We start from the raw sequence: 15,880 nt of genomic DNA, 5'->3' as shown, positions 1-15,880 counted from the left end.
CTCTCTCTCTCTCTCTCTCTCTCTCTCTCTCTCTCTCTCTCTTTCTGCAGATAGATTTTTCTGGCTCTGTGGGACTGTCTACCCTGTATGTGCCTCTTTTTTTGTTACCCAAATTAACAAGGGATTTGGACTTCTCAGAGTTTTCCCTGTGACTTGTTGGAATATGAATTTTATAAGATGAGTTAGGGAATTCTTTGCCTTTCCTCTTTCAGTCCCATCTCTCCTCACCATGTCAGAGGAGCCAGGAGTAAGGGACAATAATGTTGGGGACCAAAATAAAAGAGCTGAGAAGATGGAGGTAAAGACAGATGCTATTTATTGAACGAGTGATAGAAATTATATGAAAACCTACAGCCTCTGACCAGTCCTAGCACTGGGCCAGAGATGGGAAATGAGGTTCCCTAAATAGCATCTGTGTATCACCTCTCTCTTCACCTCCTCACACCCTCACTTAGCTGGATGGGGCATGTTCATTCTGAGTTCTCATTGGAGACGTCTGAGGCCGACTTGACGCACTGTCCCCCAGTGGCAATGTTCTGACTCGAACTTCCCCTCCACCTTCCTCCTTGTTTCCCTCTGTCAATGAATTTCAAATTTAATTTATTTTTCAGGATACTGTGTGGCCCCTATGCCAGCCTTGCAGAGCTGGGGACCAGTGAGCTTTACCTATCTATAGACATAATAGCTAATCTCACATTATACTGAGATATAGGAGCCTTGTCCTGTCTCTCCCTTCTAAAGGCCTCATAGAGCTGCTGTTTGCTCTGGAATGCCTCTGATAGCCGGACAGAACTGCTGTCCCTGTCACAGTGGATCTGATAGCCTGGAAGTCACTGCTTCTCCTTAGGTGTCTCTGATGACCCAGAAAATATGGCTGTTGTCACAGCACTGCTCCCTGCTGTTTAGGGAGCTCTGGTTCACTTGTGGTTTAATATTATGTGTGAAGAATGGGTTTATAGGATTTGAGGTCAGAGGTGAGGCTTGAAGTTAGTAGTTGGGGGGGTCAGAGATAAGGTTAAGAATCAGGGTCAGGGTGAAGAGCAAAGATCAGAGAATCAAAGATGAGTTAGGAGTTGGGCTCTGAGATAAAAGATTAAGGTTAGCAATTGGGATTAGGAGTGGGGATTGAGGTTAGGAGTCGGGGCAAGGTGGTAAAGTTTAAAGTTAAAAATTAGGGGTTAGGGTAATCAGGTGTGAAAGTTGAAGTTAGAATTTGGGCCATGGGTGAATATTAAAAAGAGGAGTTAGAGTCACATGAGAGTTGAAGTTAGTAGCTAAGGTCAAGAGTGAGTTTTGAGATTAGGTCAGGGGTGAAGGGTAAGGTTTAGAACTGGGGTCAGTAGTAAAGACTGAAGGTGGGAGTTGAAATCAGAGGTGAGATTTGAGGTTAGAAGTTGGAATGAAGAATGAGGTTAGGATTGGGGTCAGGAGTGAAGACTGAAAATTGGGGTAGGAATTGGGGTCAGAGACATCTAGCTTTGGGTTTGGGGTGGTCAGTATCTCCAGGGCGAGAACTGCTGTTCTGTGCCCAGCCCAGTGCCGCCAGGTCCATTCAGTGACCAATGTCGTTTCATTCTTTTAGATCTAATGCTGGATGATGTAATAACCCCCGGCAGCTCTACCAGCGCAGCCCCAGGTACAGCGGCTATTGGGTAGTTGGTGTGAGGGGCATGGCCTGGGGGATATTACTGACCTCAGCCCCTGCCTACTTCCCAGTTCTTATCTCATTTGTATATGAATATGTCATTTGCTTCCTCTCCATGACACATCAATCTCATACTTGTGGGGTGAGGGTTGAGGGTTGAAGGGTCCCCGTGTACCCAAGAAGACACCATTTGAAATCCTAGGTCTTATCTGACAGAGCTTATGCTCAGTTGGGCAGGGCCTGAGGACCTAGGTGAGGCCATATCCCCAACCTTTGCCTTATACCTCTAAACTATCAACCTTCCCTGCAAAGACCAGGAGATGATGGTCCAAGAGTCAGTCACAAACTGGACCACCTCCCTGAATCTCTTGCTATCCTGTCCCCTCTCTTTCCTAACTCCTCCACTACCACCCTTGGCTTTTCAGCACAGTGGCAATTATTATAGCTGCAAATCTCTCTAGTCTCCTTTTGTCTAAAGAAGAGACTTTGATCTGAGGGAACATTATGAAAGGAGAGAGGATTTGTTTTTAAAATGTAACGATGAATAATTTAACAGATACATTAATAGTCAAGAAAACGCAATCTCTATGCCAGGGCTACAAACAGCAGGAATTAGATGAAGACCTGAGTTAGCCAAGATCCTCTCCCCTTCAAAAGCCAAAGATTTGGGAGAAGGTCTAGGCCATGTGTTGGAGACTGTGTCTTTGGGCACCCCTGGCCCGACATTGTCCTCTCTCTACCATTTGAGATATGGCTTCCCTTGCCCTCCTCATCTCCAGTACACCCATGACATCTCCCATGAGGTTTCAAGCAGCTATGTGCCAGCCCCTAACCCTGGCCATGCTGTCCTGTGTCACTGCACGCTTTTCTCCCTGCACGGACTCACAAAGGATTCACTTCATGGGTATGTGGCTGTTGGGTCAGTGCCCCATGCCAGGAAAAGGCTCTCTCATAGCCCCAGTGGTGGAACCACAGGGAATTAGGTCAAGGGTCTGTCTTTTAGGGCTCATTGATCAACCCAAAGTGGGACACCACAAATGTCCATTTTGCATATAATGTCTCAGCAACACCCCCTTACCTGCCCTCACTTCACCGTGGTCAGTATTGTACATTCCATAATTATGGTGCTGATGGTGACATGTCCAATATTGAATGGAAACCTCTCTGGAATCATCAGCTATGCTTTGTGTCTGGATCTCCTGGGTCCATATGTGATAATGTTGGGATCCCAGATCCCTATTATGCTGTGTTTGAGGGGAAGAGCACAAGACAAGGGTAGGAGGAATTCTATCCATGCTCTTGAGTGGTATAAACCCTGACACATTTCTGTCTCTCTCTCTCTCTCTCTCTCTCTCTCTCTCTCTCTCTCTCTCTCTCTCTCACACACACACACACACACACAGTGTTATACATAAGCTCATACACATACTGTCATTTAGGTCTAAAATAGGGACTCCCATTGGTCCTTTTGCTACCCCATGCATAATCTTAGACACCCACCGTTCCCCTGCCTGCTTACTTTGTTTCCTTTGAAGGCCTTTGGTCTTCTGTGATTCAAGTAGTTGCATTATGTATGATTCAAGCAGAGGGTCCTGATAAATGGACAACCTCCTCCTTCCAGTCTAGTGTGATTGGTGGATGTCCAAAATTTCTATTCTCTGACATAGTTCTGACCCCTTTTCCACATATATCCAAGCTTCCTTCCAGTAGGAAGGAGTCTTAGACCCCAAAGTGAAAGCATCAGTTCAGTGACTGTCTAGGATGAAGGGTGGGTTGGAAAACTGAATTACTTCTCAGGTTCTAGCAGATGGGGAAAGAAGGAAGAAACAACAGCGACCAGGGCCCAAGTCTTTTGCTGAGCAGGTTTGGCTCTAGACAGATTAGGACTGAGTTTGGTTTGTAGCCAACTTGGTTGTAGGCAGTGAACCCCACAGCCATCAAGTGCCCTCTTCCTCATTCCCACCATCCCAAACACCAGACCTGGTCAAAGGAGCTGAATGTGTGACCCATCCCATGTGGGGGACTGTGTCACATATTATATGGTTCCTTACTTCCCCACTTTCCACCTAGTTCTGCCCTTTCACCTGGTCCGTGCCTGAAATCTACTCAACGATAACCCCAACTAACCCACTGTGCCTGTTACCCTTGGTCCTGTGTTCTCCTCTCAGCCACTCAGTCCTTGGGTGGGGGGTGCCCCATTTCCCATCTTTCGGATTTGTCTGATATTTACTGAGCCTACTATGACTCATGCAGCTGGAAGGGGGCATGGGTACAAGGGAAAAAGACTTGGACCCCTGGATAATTCCCAATCAACTAAGGATTTCCCCAATGACTTAAGTAAGAGTTCCCCATGCCTCTCCCTCCTCCCCCCTCCCCCAATCTTCCTGGGCTGTTGTGGCTGAGACAGTAGCTTCCAAAGCAACTTAATTTGTGGCCCCCTGACAAGGTAATCTATATTTACACTAATCTGCATGCCAGGCATGTGGGGGATGTGCCCTGCCCCATGTAGCCAAGAGAATGCTAAGCAGGGTTGGATCACCAGGGCTGCCCTTCCACATGGGTTGCCCACAAGTAGATGCCCCTAAGGGTTTGTGTCTAAAAATGATCAAAAGTAATAATAAAATAAAACCCCACAACCTGTCAGTGGTTTGGAGAGGGAGTGGAGAGAGGGGTTGAGAGGGAGTGTGCTAAAGGGGGAAAATTATTCCACTGGGAGCCACAGGGACATGGGTTCTATCCCCAGCTCTGCCCCCTAGCTAACTATGTAACCTTGTGCAGGCCACTCCAATTCCCTTGGCCTCAGTTTCCTTCTCTATAAAATGAGTGGATTGGATTAGATGGTCTCTAAGGTTTCTTCCAGCTTTGATGTTCTAGGTTTTGATGACCCTGAAACAGCAAGGAAGGGTTTCTAGATGTTTCTCCATGTTATGGGGGTGTGAGGAGGGGCACAGGGAGGGGGAGACAGGGGAAGCCTGCCTTATGAATGCTTGGGATGGTTAGTGATCAACCCTGCTCTAGGCAGACACCCCTACTCCTGCTTAACCTTGCCTCCCTGGCCTTATTTGGGAGAGGGGGAGTCTTGGAGGACTTGCCTGTCAGGGGCCCCTGGCTGAATCCCAGTGTGACTCTCACTCAGATGGATAGAATGAGAGCAGAGGCAGAGGTGGGGACCTCTCAATTTGGCCAGCAACACTGCACATGAATTAAGCCTATATAAATATTCAGTTTGGGGTAAGGGAGTGGGGAAGGTGCCCTCCCTCCCTCCAGTTCCCTTCTGCATTGTCTCAGCTAATAATCGGGCTAATAAGAAGACAGTGTTTCTAGCTTAATTGTATTCAAACATTTTGGTTAATTCCCCATTCATATTTTAGCATAATGGGATCGGGTGCTCTCAGCTTTTATGGAGATTAATGTAGAGGCAGAGAGATCCCGCCTCTTGAGCTGCATAGCGCAGCTCCCTCCCAGCTCTCAGGAATGGAAGGAAGAGTCCTCCCTTGTCTCCAGTCAACTCTCTGTTATCCATCCAATGGAAAATCCAAGGCTTTGTTGTTCCCAGCCCAGATCAACCCACCCCTCTCATCCCAGCTCCCCCTAAATTGACATATCTTTCCTCAGGGAGATATTGTCTTGTGTCAGCCGTCACTGAGAAGATCAATCTTCAGTGTCTGAAAATAAAACAAAAAATCATGATGCATCCCCAAATTGAAAAGACAAATCCTAGAATGCTTTGGTTTTGGGGGCAAGGGGGAGGCAGAGATTATTTGCATCATTACCTTTTCACATTAGTCTAGATAACTGAGAGTTGACCATATGAGAACTAAGCTTGTTTTTTGTTGCTGGGGTTTTTCTCCCTCCTATAGAGAATTTTAAGTCCTGACTTCTTTTTTTCAATCTTCATCTGGGTCCCACCTCCATTCTTTTTCCTGCTTCAGTCTATCCCTCTGTTAAATAATCAGCACAAGGATGGGGTCCTGAGTGTGAGCTGGTTTAGGGTCAGAACTTCCTGTTGCACCCAGCCAGCCCCATCCTGGGGTGCAGTCCATGCTGCTGATGGGTTTAATTCCTCCTAGACCTCCCTGGGATGGGGGGGGAAGGACTGTCTGAGATCCATGTCTGTTTGATGGAGCTGCCAGGGAGCCTGATCAGTCCCTGAAACACTGTCCCCCAGAATGTGGGGAATGTCACTCTGCTCTCATGAGATCTACCCCAGCCCTCAGTCTTTATCTAGGCTGGATCTTGCTCCCTAGATTTGTCCTCAGTGCCTCTAAGGGACAGGAGTACTCCTGGGGCAGTGATTTTAATCACTAGCTGATCTGCTAATTACAAGAGTAATATTATGCTTCTGACAGATCTCAGACAGCCTCTTCTACTCCAATATGCATTATCATGCTGCCCTGAATTTATGGTTTCAGGCTGGGCATTTCCTCATTAGAGATTAGGTGAGCAAATTAGTTTATCTCCTCAAACATCCAGGATTCCAAGAGCTTGTATCTAGGGTGAGAGCATACCCTCTTCCTCCACCTCCACTCTGGAAACACGTGGGCATCAAGGTTTCGGGGTGTAGAAGGGAAGAAGCTTGGGAGTATGGGACTGGTGGTGTCCCCCTCCCTGAGAGCCAGTCATGGAGATGTCCAAATTCTAAGCTCTAGTTTTAATTCCAAATCCTTAGCTCCATTTAATCTTTTTGCAGCATTCCTCCACCCCCACTGAGCCTCATCTAATCCCCCCTTTTTTTCCAATTTGTGGATCTGACTTTGTCTAAAGAGTAGAGAGGTGAAGGAAGGTGGAGAAAGTTTTCCTTTTCTTTTTAAGGGATAAAGTGCTCTTTGGACCCCAAATGTAAGGGGAGAGGGTTGTCTCACCTGTTCTCTAATTTGGATTAGGAGCTGTGCATGTTCAATGCCCTACCTTATCTGGAGAGGTATCAGTAGAAATGCTTAGACTAGAGAGAGCAAATGCCTGTGATACCCTCTCCCAACTCCAACTCCCCCCCAAAAAAACAATTTGACCTTTTGGGGAGGGAGTAGGAAGAATGAGGATGCTGATAGAAGTAGAATCATTACCTCTGGTATTGGGGCGGGTGGCTGTTTGGGGAGCCTGTCATGGGTAGGGCAGGGGAGATGGATGGGGCTGGGGGAGACTGATGGTTTCTCTGTTCTCTGCCCCTGTCATTGGCTTCTTCCCACCCCCAGAAGCACAATGCAAACCCTACTACTCAGACTACTCGAGATTCCGTCTCCTCGTCCACCACATGTGCACCAGCCACTACTTGGATCTGTTCATCACGGGGGTCATTGGCCTGAATGTAGTTACTATGGCCATGGAACATTATCAGCAGCCTCAGGTAAGAACTCTCCCTCCCACCCATACACACAGACTATCCCCAACCCCCACCTTGTCCCCCACATATGGAAGGAACCTCCTCCTTGTCAGATGGCTTATCCATATGGGGAGACATCAGTGTACCATTGTGGGGCTGGGAGGGATTCCCCTCCAAAATTTTTGACAGATGGGATTTCTGAGTCCCATTCAAAGCCATGGTTCCAGTATAATAGAAAAAGGATCAGGCTTTTCCAGTGTCTCAGTGGATAAAGTGCTGGGCTTAGAGCCAGGAAAACCAGAGTTCAAATTCTGCCTCAGATGCTTATTAGCTATATGACCCTGGGCAAGTCACGTAATTTGCCTCAGTTTCCCTATCTGTAAAATAGGATAATAATCATAGCACCTACTATGTAGGGTTGTTGTAAGGACTAAATGAAATAATACATCCAAAATGCTACATAAATACTATACTTATTAGATTAAGAGATTTGGATTTAGAGATTTGGGGATTTAGATTTGGATTAAAATCCCACCTCTACTGCTTAGAAACTGTGTACCCTTTGAAAAGTACCTCTCCCTCTCTGGGCCTCAATTTACCCATTTGTAAAGGGAGGGAATTAGATTTGAGGATTTCTGAGGTCCCTTTCAGTGTTATGTTTTCTGATCCACAATTATCCAACATACCTTGATTGGGTAGGTGTCAAAGGAGTGCTCATTTGAGAACTCGCTGATCCCCCTTTCCTCCCCCACCCCAACCTATACCAACTAACTTTCTGCCACAGTGTCTGGGGAGGTCTGAAAGGGAGGCCGTTAACCCCTCTGACATCAGCGATGAGCCCCCCTGCATCTGTTCCCCCTAGATCCTGGATGAGGCTCTGAAGATCTGTAACTACATCTTTACTGTTATCTTTGTCCTGGAGTCTGTATTCAAACTTGTGGCCTTTGGTTTCCGACGATTCTTCCAGGACAGGTAATGGAGACTACAAGGCGCCTTTGTTCCCCCCTGGGCAAACTCTCCAGAGAATTCTTGCCATCCCCAATTCCTCTCCTTCTCTAGACAATTTGGGCAAATCTGGAGGACCGCGGAGCCTTCCATTGCCTTCCTCTCACTGTTGTGGGAAGGGGAGGTGGCTCAAGGGTTGTGAGGAGAAGATTCAGGACACAATGCCAAAACAGAGGACTAAGGTGAGGGTGGAGAGAAGGGAGGTAGGAGGTGACAAGAAGGTTCCTAATGGGATGGAAAGGACATTAGACTGGGGATCAAGAGAGCTGGGTTCTAGTCCCCTCTTGGTGTGGGGGACTAAGAGCCTCCTCTGGCCCCACCATAGTCAGGTTCATCCAGGCAGCTAGATGGTACAGTGGATAGACAGCTCTGGAGCTAGAGGTAGAAAGACCCTGAGTTCAAATCTTGCCTCAGACACTTATGAACCTGGGCATGTCACTTAACCTCTATCTGCCTCAGTTTCCTCAAAATGAGAATGATAATAGTACCTATCCCTCAAAGTTGTTGTGAGCATAAATTAGGTAATATTTATAAAGTGTTTTACAACCATTAGAAATACTAGATATTATTAGAAGGCAACCTGGTTTTACAGAAAAGAAATCAGAAGATATGGATTTCAAATCCCACCTTTGACATTTCCTATCTCTGTGACCCTCAGCAAATCACTCTTCTATAAAATGGAGGAGGCCTGGCCTAGATGTCCCTCTATGACCCGTAAGAACTTTTAATCCATGATTGGATGGATTCACAAGAACTGCATTGAACAGAGAAGGGTGAAGGAAAGTCCTAAAAGGCTGGATTTATCTACTGGCACATTCCTGCACCATAATGTGAAGGAAAGAGAATGTAGTTAATAGGCATGCAGCAAAAAAAGAAAAGAAAAGGAAAAAAAAACTATTATTGAGCACTGTGAGCACTAGAGATCCACAGACCTGGATGCTAATCCTGGATCTGCCACTGACTAGCTCTTAGGAACCTTAGGTCAGTTCATCTCCTTCCTCCTCTGCAAAATGTTGACTATCTTTAAAGCCTTTTCCAGCTCTAGCCTTCAGAGTCCAAGAAAATGTCCTTATGCTGCCCACTCCTCCATCCTGACAAACCCAGCTCTTCCACCTTCTGGGTTCCCTTGGCCCCTACCCCAAAATCCCTCCATCCCCCCAGGGAGACACGTTTCGGGTTTCCAGGTGGAACCAACTAGATCTGGCCATCGTGCTGCTATCTATCATGGGGATCACTCTGGAGGAGATCGAGGTCAACGCGTCACTGCCCATCAACCCCACCATCATCCGCATTATGAGGGTGCTCCGGATCGCCCGTGGTCAGTGTCTGTGGGAGAGGCTCATCCCAGCCACACTAGGCACTCTAACACTGCTCTTCCATCCTGCCTTGGAGACTAACTGAGCTGGGGGCAGGAAGGCTTGTACCGTGGATTTGGATTGGGAAATAAGATACGTTCTGGGATGGAGCCCACCTGTCCAACAAGGGGACCCATTTTTCTTCTGTATAATATGAAACTTGTTGGAAGGGAGGGGTTCTGGGTTGCTTAGGACCCCTGGCCAGCTCCCAGTCTGCTGTACTATTCTCAGTGCATCCAATCTGACCTTTCCCAGCCCATCTCTGCTGAGTAAAAAGGTTGTTGGGTTCCTCAGACCTCCCCGTTGCCTTCTTCTCTCTTTGGTGAGTGGGGAAATTGTTGTTGGCCCCTTCAAAGCCTAACATCTCCACTGGAACCCCATCAGTTCTGCCCCCCCAACAACATTTGGGGCCAAGAATAATGGGGCCTTGAGGCCTTAGGTTGAAAAGGGGGAAGGGAAGGGGCTGTTTACCCTCTTCCCATCCCTTTGTTTCCTCAGTGCTGAAGTTGCTGAAGATGGCAGTGGGCATGCGGGCTCTGCTGGATACAGTGATGCAGGCCCTGCCCCAGGTATTGGAGGGGGCTGGGATGGGGCAGTCGTTGGGGCTTTCTGGGCCCCCCATAACTCTTCCTTTGTTTGGAGGGCCTGATTCTTCCTCCTCCATGAACTGGAGAAAAGGATAGAGGATTTGGGGGAGTGAAGGGGAGGGAGAAGGAGGAGGAAAGTTTGGAACCGGACTGGGATATCCATATGCATCTTCGCTTTTTCTTTTCCTCTTTTCCAGGTGGGGAACCTGGGTCTCCTCTTCATGTTATTATTTTTCATCTTTGCAGCTCTGGGCGTGGAGCTTTTTGGAGACCTGGGTGAGTTGGGTTTGTGTGTAGGGGGGGAACTTTGTGTAGAGGCTGGAGGATCCTAGGGTCTGGGACAGAAGAGGTGGCTTACTGGGGGCTCCCCTATCTCTCTTATCCTCTCCCCCAGAGTGTGATGAAACCCACCCCTGTGAGGGCCTGGGCCGCCATGCCACCTTCAGGAACTTTGGTATGGCCTTCTTGACCCTTTTCCGAGTTTCTACTGGTGACAACTGGAATGGCATCATGAAGGTGGGACCCTCCCCCTTTCCCCTCCACCTCAAATGTTCCTGACTCTTCCTGGAGTTGGTCTATCCTCAGAATTTCATTGTAATAGCTTGAGCTAAGTATTAGGAAGTTGAAATGATAGTAAATAAAATCTTATAGCATTCTCCCCATCAAAGCACCCTAAAATTCACTTTTAAGGACTCCTTTGTTTAGAGGGACAAAATATGCCTCCAAGAGTTTTTTCATCCTTAGAGCACCCCAAAACTCCTCTTCCTCCAGAAGATATACTATAACTTCTTCCATATTCAAGATACCTAAGAACTCCTCTCTCCCCAGAACATTCTATAACTTTCCCATCTTCCTTTGACATCTCATAGTTCCCTTTTTGACTTGACACCCTATAATTCATTCCATATCCCCAGGACACTCTATAAATTTTTCTTCTCTTCAGATCATCCTATAACTTCTTCCAAGCCCAATAAAGTTTTTTTCTGATAACCTATAGCTTCCCCTCTCACCAGTATGCCTTATAACTCTGCTCTCTCCCTAAGAGGCCCCTTCTTCCATCCCCAAAATACACTCTACCTTTCCCCAAGACACCCTATAACTAACTCTCCTTCTCCCTATAATACCCTATAATTTTTCTTCCCCCTCAGGAAACCTTATATTTCTCATTTCTCCCTAAGATTCCCTATAACTTTTTCACCTCCATTGCCAGAACACCCTATATATCTTCTGTTTCTCCCTTAGACACCCTTAACTCATTTTTCTCCTTGGGACATCCTATAACCTACCTCTGTCCCAGTACACTGTATGTACATATATGCATACAATATATACATATATATTCTCTTCTTCAGATTACCCTATGACTTCCTTCCCCTTCTCCCTCGGACAGCCTATAACTTTTCCCTCTTTTTTGATATGCTATAGCTCTCCCTTTTACCACAATATCCTATAACTCACTCCTAAACTGAAGGTACCCTCTAAATTCTCTTTCTTCTCAGGACACTCCTCTCTCTCTCTCTCTTCCAAGACACCTTCTAACCCAAGGGTTCTTAAGCTTTTCTGTGTCAGGGACCCGTTGGGTAGTCTGGTGAAGTCTATGGCCCTCTTCTCAGAATATTTTTAAACACATCAGATTATAAAGGAAATTAGTGGTTATCAAAATATGTTTAAAATTCAATTTATTTTATTTTCCTAATTCTCTCCCTCTCTTCTCCCTTTCTCCTACCATTGAGAAGACAATTAAAACAAAACCTATATCAAAAATTTTTTTAAATGTCAAGGCCTTCCTGAAATCTATCCCTGGATTCCCTGTTTAGAACCCCTGTTCTTGTCTGACTCATCCATTTCTTCACTCAGGACACCCTCCGAGACTGTGACCAGGAGTCCACCTGCTACAATACTGTCATCTCCCCCATCTACTTTGTGTCCTTTGTGTTAACTGCCCAGTTTGTGCTGGTGAATGTGGTCATTGCAGTCCTGATGAAGCACTTGGAAGAGAGCAACAAGGAGGCCAAGGAAGAGGCAGAGCTGGAGGCTGAGCTGGAGATGGAGATGAAGACTCTGGCCCCACCCCAGCCTCCCATCCCGGGAGACCCCTTCTCCTGGCCCCGGGGAGAGGGAGGGCCCGACAGCCAGCCTGGCAGCCCAAAGCTCAGATCTCCTCAGGCCTTGCATGTCAAAGTGGCTTCTCAGCTCTCCTTGGCCCACCCCACGGTGAGACCCCAGTGGGGGATGAGGGGACTGGAAATAGGGGGAGGAGTGAAGACCATCCTTCCCCCCCCTCCCCGGGGTTGGGGAGGTACATTACAGAGCAGGCAGAGGATGGGAGGAATAGGAAATCATCAGACACAAGTTGAGACTCATTCACTGCTGCTTTCCTGCTCCCTCAAGCCAGGTCCTCACTCTCCTCCCAACTGATCAAGACATAGGCTCCACTGCCTCCCCAGAGGAGAGGACGAGAGCTGGAAAGGGCATCGCCCCAAGGGATGATGCTGGAAGAGATGGGGCAAGAAGGGAGGTTGGGAAGGCACTCTGGTTTCTCATCAGGGCTGCTGCCAACAGCAAAGCTTCATGTCTCTTTCTGTCTCCTTCAAGAGGAACTGTGTCAGTAAAAACATTGCCCCCAGCCCTGGGTGGTTCCCAGGTACCTGTAGGATCTGCTTACCCGGCAGCCTTACTGGCCCTGACCTAGAATAGTGATGGTGCTGCTCTCAGCACCTTTGTCTTTGCTCTTCAGGGGGTTACGAGGGAGTGCCAGGGGTGACAGTCTCCTTCCGCCTCACCAGGGATGGTGCTTTCTGATAGAAGCAGAGGGTTAGTCTCCTTGCCAGAAATAATAGAACTTCCCCCATCCAGTTTTTTTTTTTTCCCTCTAAGCAAACGTATTTGTTTCCCAGTGCTGATCTGGCCTCTCCTTCCTTGATTCAGGACCGAGCTTTCTGAAAAGCTTTCTTTGTTTTCTTCCTATCTCTTTTTTATGCCCTCTCATCTCCTTCCCCCCATCTTCTTTCTACCCCCTTTCTTCTTTTTTCCCATTTTCTTTTTTATTCTTTTCAACCTATGCTTTCTTTAATCTGTTCTATTTCTTCTTTCTATCTTACTTTTCTGCTTCCACCATTCTCTATCCCTCTCCTTCTTCATTCTCTCTATCTCTATCCTTTCATACCATCTTCATTCTCTCATCACCCCTATTCTGACCCTTCTTCTCTCTCCTTCATCCTTTCCCTCATTCTTTCTCTCCCTCACACTCTCTCCTTCATCCTTTCTCATCCTCACTTTCTCCTTTGTTCCCTCTCTCCTTCATTTTCTCTCTCCATCCTCTTATTCATCTTTTCTCTATATCCATCCTCTCTCCACATCCTCCATCTTTTCCCTTCATCTTCCTTCTTTCTCTTCCCTCTCTTCTCTGTATCCCACTCCTTCTGACATCTTTTTTCCATTAATCTTCTCATCTGCATCCCTTTTTTTATTCTCATCCTCTCTTCCTTATTTTTTCTTCCTATTTCCCTTGTCTCTCCTCATCTCTCCTTTCCTACTCATCTTTACCTACTCATTTCCCCACCTCCTCCTCATTCCCCTTCACTCACCCTTTCTCCATATGTCACTCTCTTCTATTTGCCTTCCCTTTCCTCTCTGACCCTCTCCCTTCCCTCCTCTTCCTCCCCTAACTTCTCCTTGGCACCCCTCAGGACAGACAGCTGTTTGACACCATCTCCCTGCTGATCCAGGGGTCTCTGGAGGGGGAGTTGAAATTGATGGATGAGCTGTCCAGCTCTTTGGGCCGGCCCTACACCTTCCCTCCCGCCCCTGGCCAGGGCGACTTCGAACCTCAGGTTACTGTCCCTGTGTTGTGTGCCCTGCCCTGCCAGTCTAGTATTGGAGGGGAGTTGCTGTGTCCACCACTAATTGAGGTGACCAGTAAGGAGGGAAACCTAGGTTTACAGTGTAGGTTAGGAAAATAATTGATATTCTGGCAAGTGTTTCCTTGACCTGGGATGGTCCATTTTAATACAGGAGGAAGCTAAAAAAAACATTAGAGGGAGAGAGTTGGTGGGGCAATGGGGATGGGAGGCTGATGTGGGCATTAGAATAAGAGCAGGGAGATGCTCTAACAGGGACTTTTAACCTGGTGTCCACAGACCCCAAAAGGATCCATGGATAGCTTTCAGGATATCCATGAACCTAAATGGGGAAAATTGCAGTTTTTAAACTAACCTCTAACTGACTTTTATCATTTCTTTTAATTATTTAAAAAACATTTTTGTGATAAAGGGTTCATGGACTTCACCAGACTGCCAAAGGCTATGTGACCCACAAAAAGTTTTGTTAAAAATCCCTGTACTAAAAGAGAGAGGTCATGGGAGGACCTTTAGGGCTCTTTTGGATGGATCACTAGGAGAGAATGAATATGGAGGGGGGGGGGTGTCTGCTCAAACACTTGTGGGACAAGAAGGGGAAGGGGGAGGGGCAAAGAGATTTTTCTTGGCAGTGCTGACTGACAGGCCTGAGAATGTGGGAGGGATTTCCATAAAAGGGCCCTGGGTAGCTGGCCTTGGAACTAGGATTAGGCCAGTGTGTGTCCCCCCAGAGTGAGAGGCTGATTCCTCTCCCTGGGTCCTGGTTCCTACAGTCATATAGGATAGTGGCTTCTCATTGTATTCGTGTTTGGGCATGACAGATGCTTCATTTATCTGATTATTTTAAGCCTGAATTTATCCTAAAAAGAGATTTGGGAGTTGGTAGAGGAGTGGGAGCAGGGAGGAATTAGGCCATGGCACTGATCTCTAAGAACATGCGAGATGTGAAACATGAAATGGATGTTTTCCTATTCCCTTCCCTATCCATCACAACTCTATCATACCCCCTGGGACTTCCACTATAATTATTCCTCATTCTCTTGCTCTCTTTCAAACCCTTGTCCTTTCTGCTTTGCTGCCTTCTATCCACCCCTTACTAGACTTTTTCTTCCCTAATCTCACCTTCCCTTTCACACCCTCACAGCCCTCTCCATCTTTCTTCCTACGGCAAAGGAATCAGTTCTCTAAATTAGGACAGGAAACATGGCAGATTAGGGTGTAGGGGGGTTCTGGGAGTTCAGAGACCAAAAGAATTAGCTTTAAATCTCCACATCCCCTGTCTCCTATCCTTTCTTTCTTTCTAGCTTCCCTTTGTTTCCTAGTCCAGTCTCTGCTCCAATTAAAGCCACAAGAGCATAGAACCCCAGATCTCCTCTAGGATGGAGAAGGATAAGAAGTCAGGGTTCATCTGCCCACCTTTCTCCTAGTGTTATATCATCAGAATGGGAATAAGGGTGTCAAGGTTTTACTCTAGAAGAGGGAAGCAGCCTGTGGGAGCATCAGGAATGGACTTTAGTGTGATCGGTGATTATTTCCCTGGGTGGGAACATGAAATCTGGGAAGACAGGACTTAAAGATTTTTGAAATAGGGTGGTAGTAGGGGAAGAAAGGCTCCAGGTAGGAGAAACTGGGGAAGGAAGAGTCAGAGAAAGCCCCTGAACTGAGGTTGCTGATAGGAGCCTAGCCTCTCACACTTAGATTCCTAGAGCATGGAGCTGGAAGGGTAGATGCATCATCTTTCCCAACCTCTCATTTTATGGGAAAAGAAACTGAAGGCCAGAGGGGGAAGTGGCAAGCCCAAAGGGGAGAAAAGGTGGAATCTGAGCCCACATCTCATGCTCTTTCCATGATGCCCCTCTGTTAAGAGTGAGTCTAGCATGTGCACAGACCCGACATTTAGGGGAATGGGTAATAGTTGCACTACACCAGGGGGGAAGGGGGATAACAGCAGGGGAAGTGTATGGTAGCATTAGCCCCTATGTGTGTAATCACATGTCCCAATACCTTTGGTGGCTCTGAGAGAAAAGGAGCATCCAGAGAGGTTACTGGAGGTGGATGACTGCTATGGAAGAAGGCAGAGACAGACTGCGGGACTGAAGGAGACAGAAGCT

General features: G+C 47.1%; 2 protein-coding genes across 2 annotated transcripts in view; one reads left to right on the top strand and one right to left on the bottom strand.

The window, feature by feature from the left end:
- The window catches only part of MRPL27 (mitochondrial ribosomal protein L27), a 477,291-nt gene that overhangs the window by 301,070 nt on the left and 160,341 nt on the right, over window positions 1-15,880 (bottom strand). The window lies entirely within an intron of this gene.
- CACNA1G (calcium voltage-gated channel subunit alpha1 G) overlaps window positions 1-15,880 on the top strand; it is a 92,884-nt gene that overhangs the window by 67,635 nt on the left and 9,369 nt on the right. Inside the window, exons 26-34 of the mRNA XM_069067523.1 lie at window positions 1,583-1,636; window positions 6,838-6,989; window positions 7,828-7,937; window positions 9,155-9,288; window positions 9,824-9,894; window positions 10,110-10,188; window positions 10,307-10,428; window positions 11,770-12,126; window positions 13,602-13,745. Coding sequence (XP_068923624.1) covers window positions 1,583-1,636; window positions 6,838-6,989; window positions 7,828-7,937; window positions 9,155-9,288; window positions 9,824-9,894; window positions 10,110-10,188; window positions 10,307-10,428; window positions 11,770-12,126; window positions 13,602-13,745 — 1,223 coding nt within the window. The remainder of the gene's footprint in view (window positions 1-1,582; window positions 1,637-6,837; window positions 6,990-7,827; window positions 7,938-9,154; window positions 9,289-9,823; window positions 9,895-10,109; window positions 10,189-10,306; window positions 10,429-11,769; window positions 12,127-13,601; window positions 13,746-15,880) is intronic.

The sequence above is a fragment of the Petaurus breviceps genome, unplaced genomic scaffold (genome assembly GCF_028583685.1).
Source record: "Petaurus breviceps papuanus isolate PSGF00001 unplaced genomic scaffold, PetGlider_PUasm1.0 90750, whole genome shotgun sequence".
NCBI lineage: Eukaryota > Metazoa > Chordata > Mammalia > Diprotodontia > Petauridae > Petaurus > Petaurus breviceps.
This window is presented reverse-complemented; position numbering and strand designations above follow the sequence as displayed.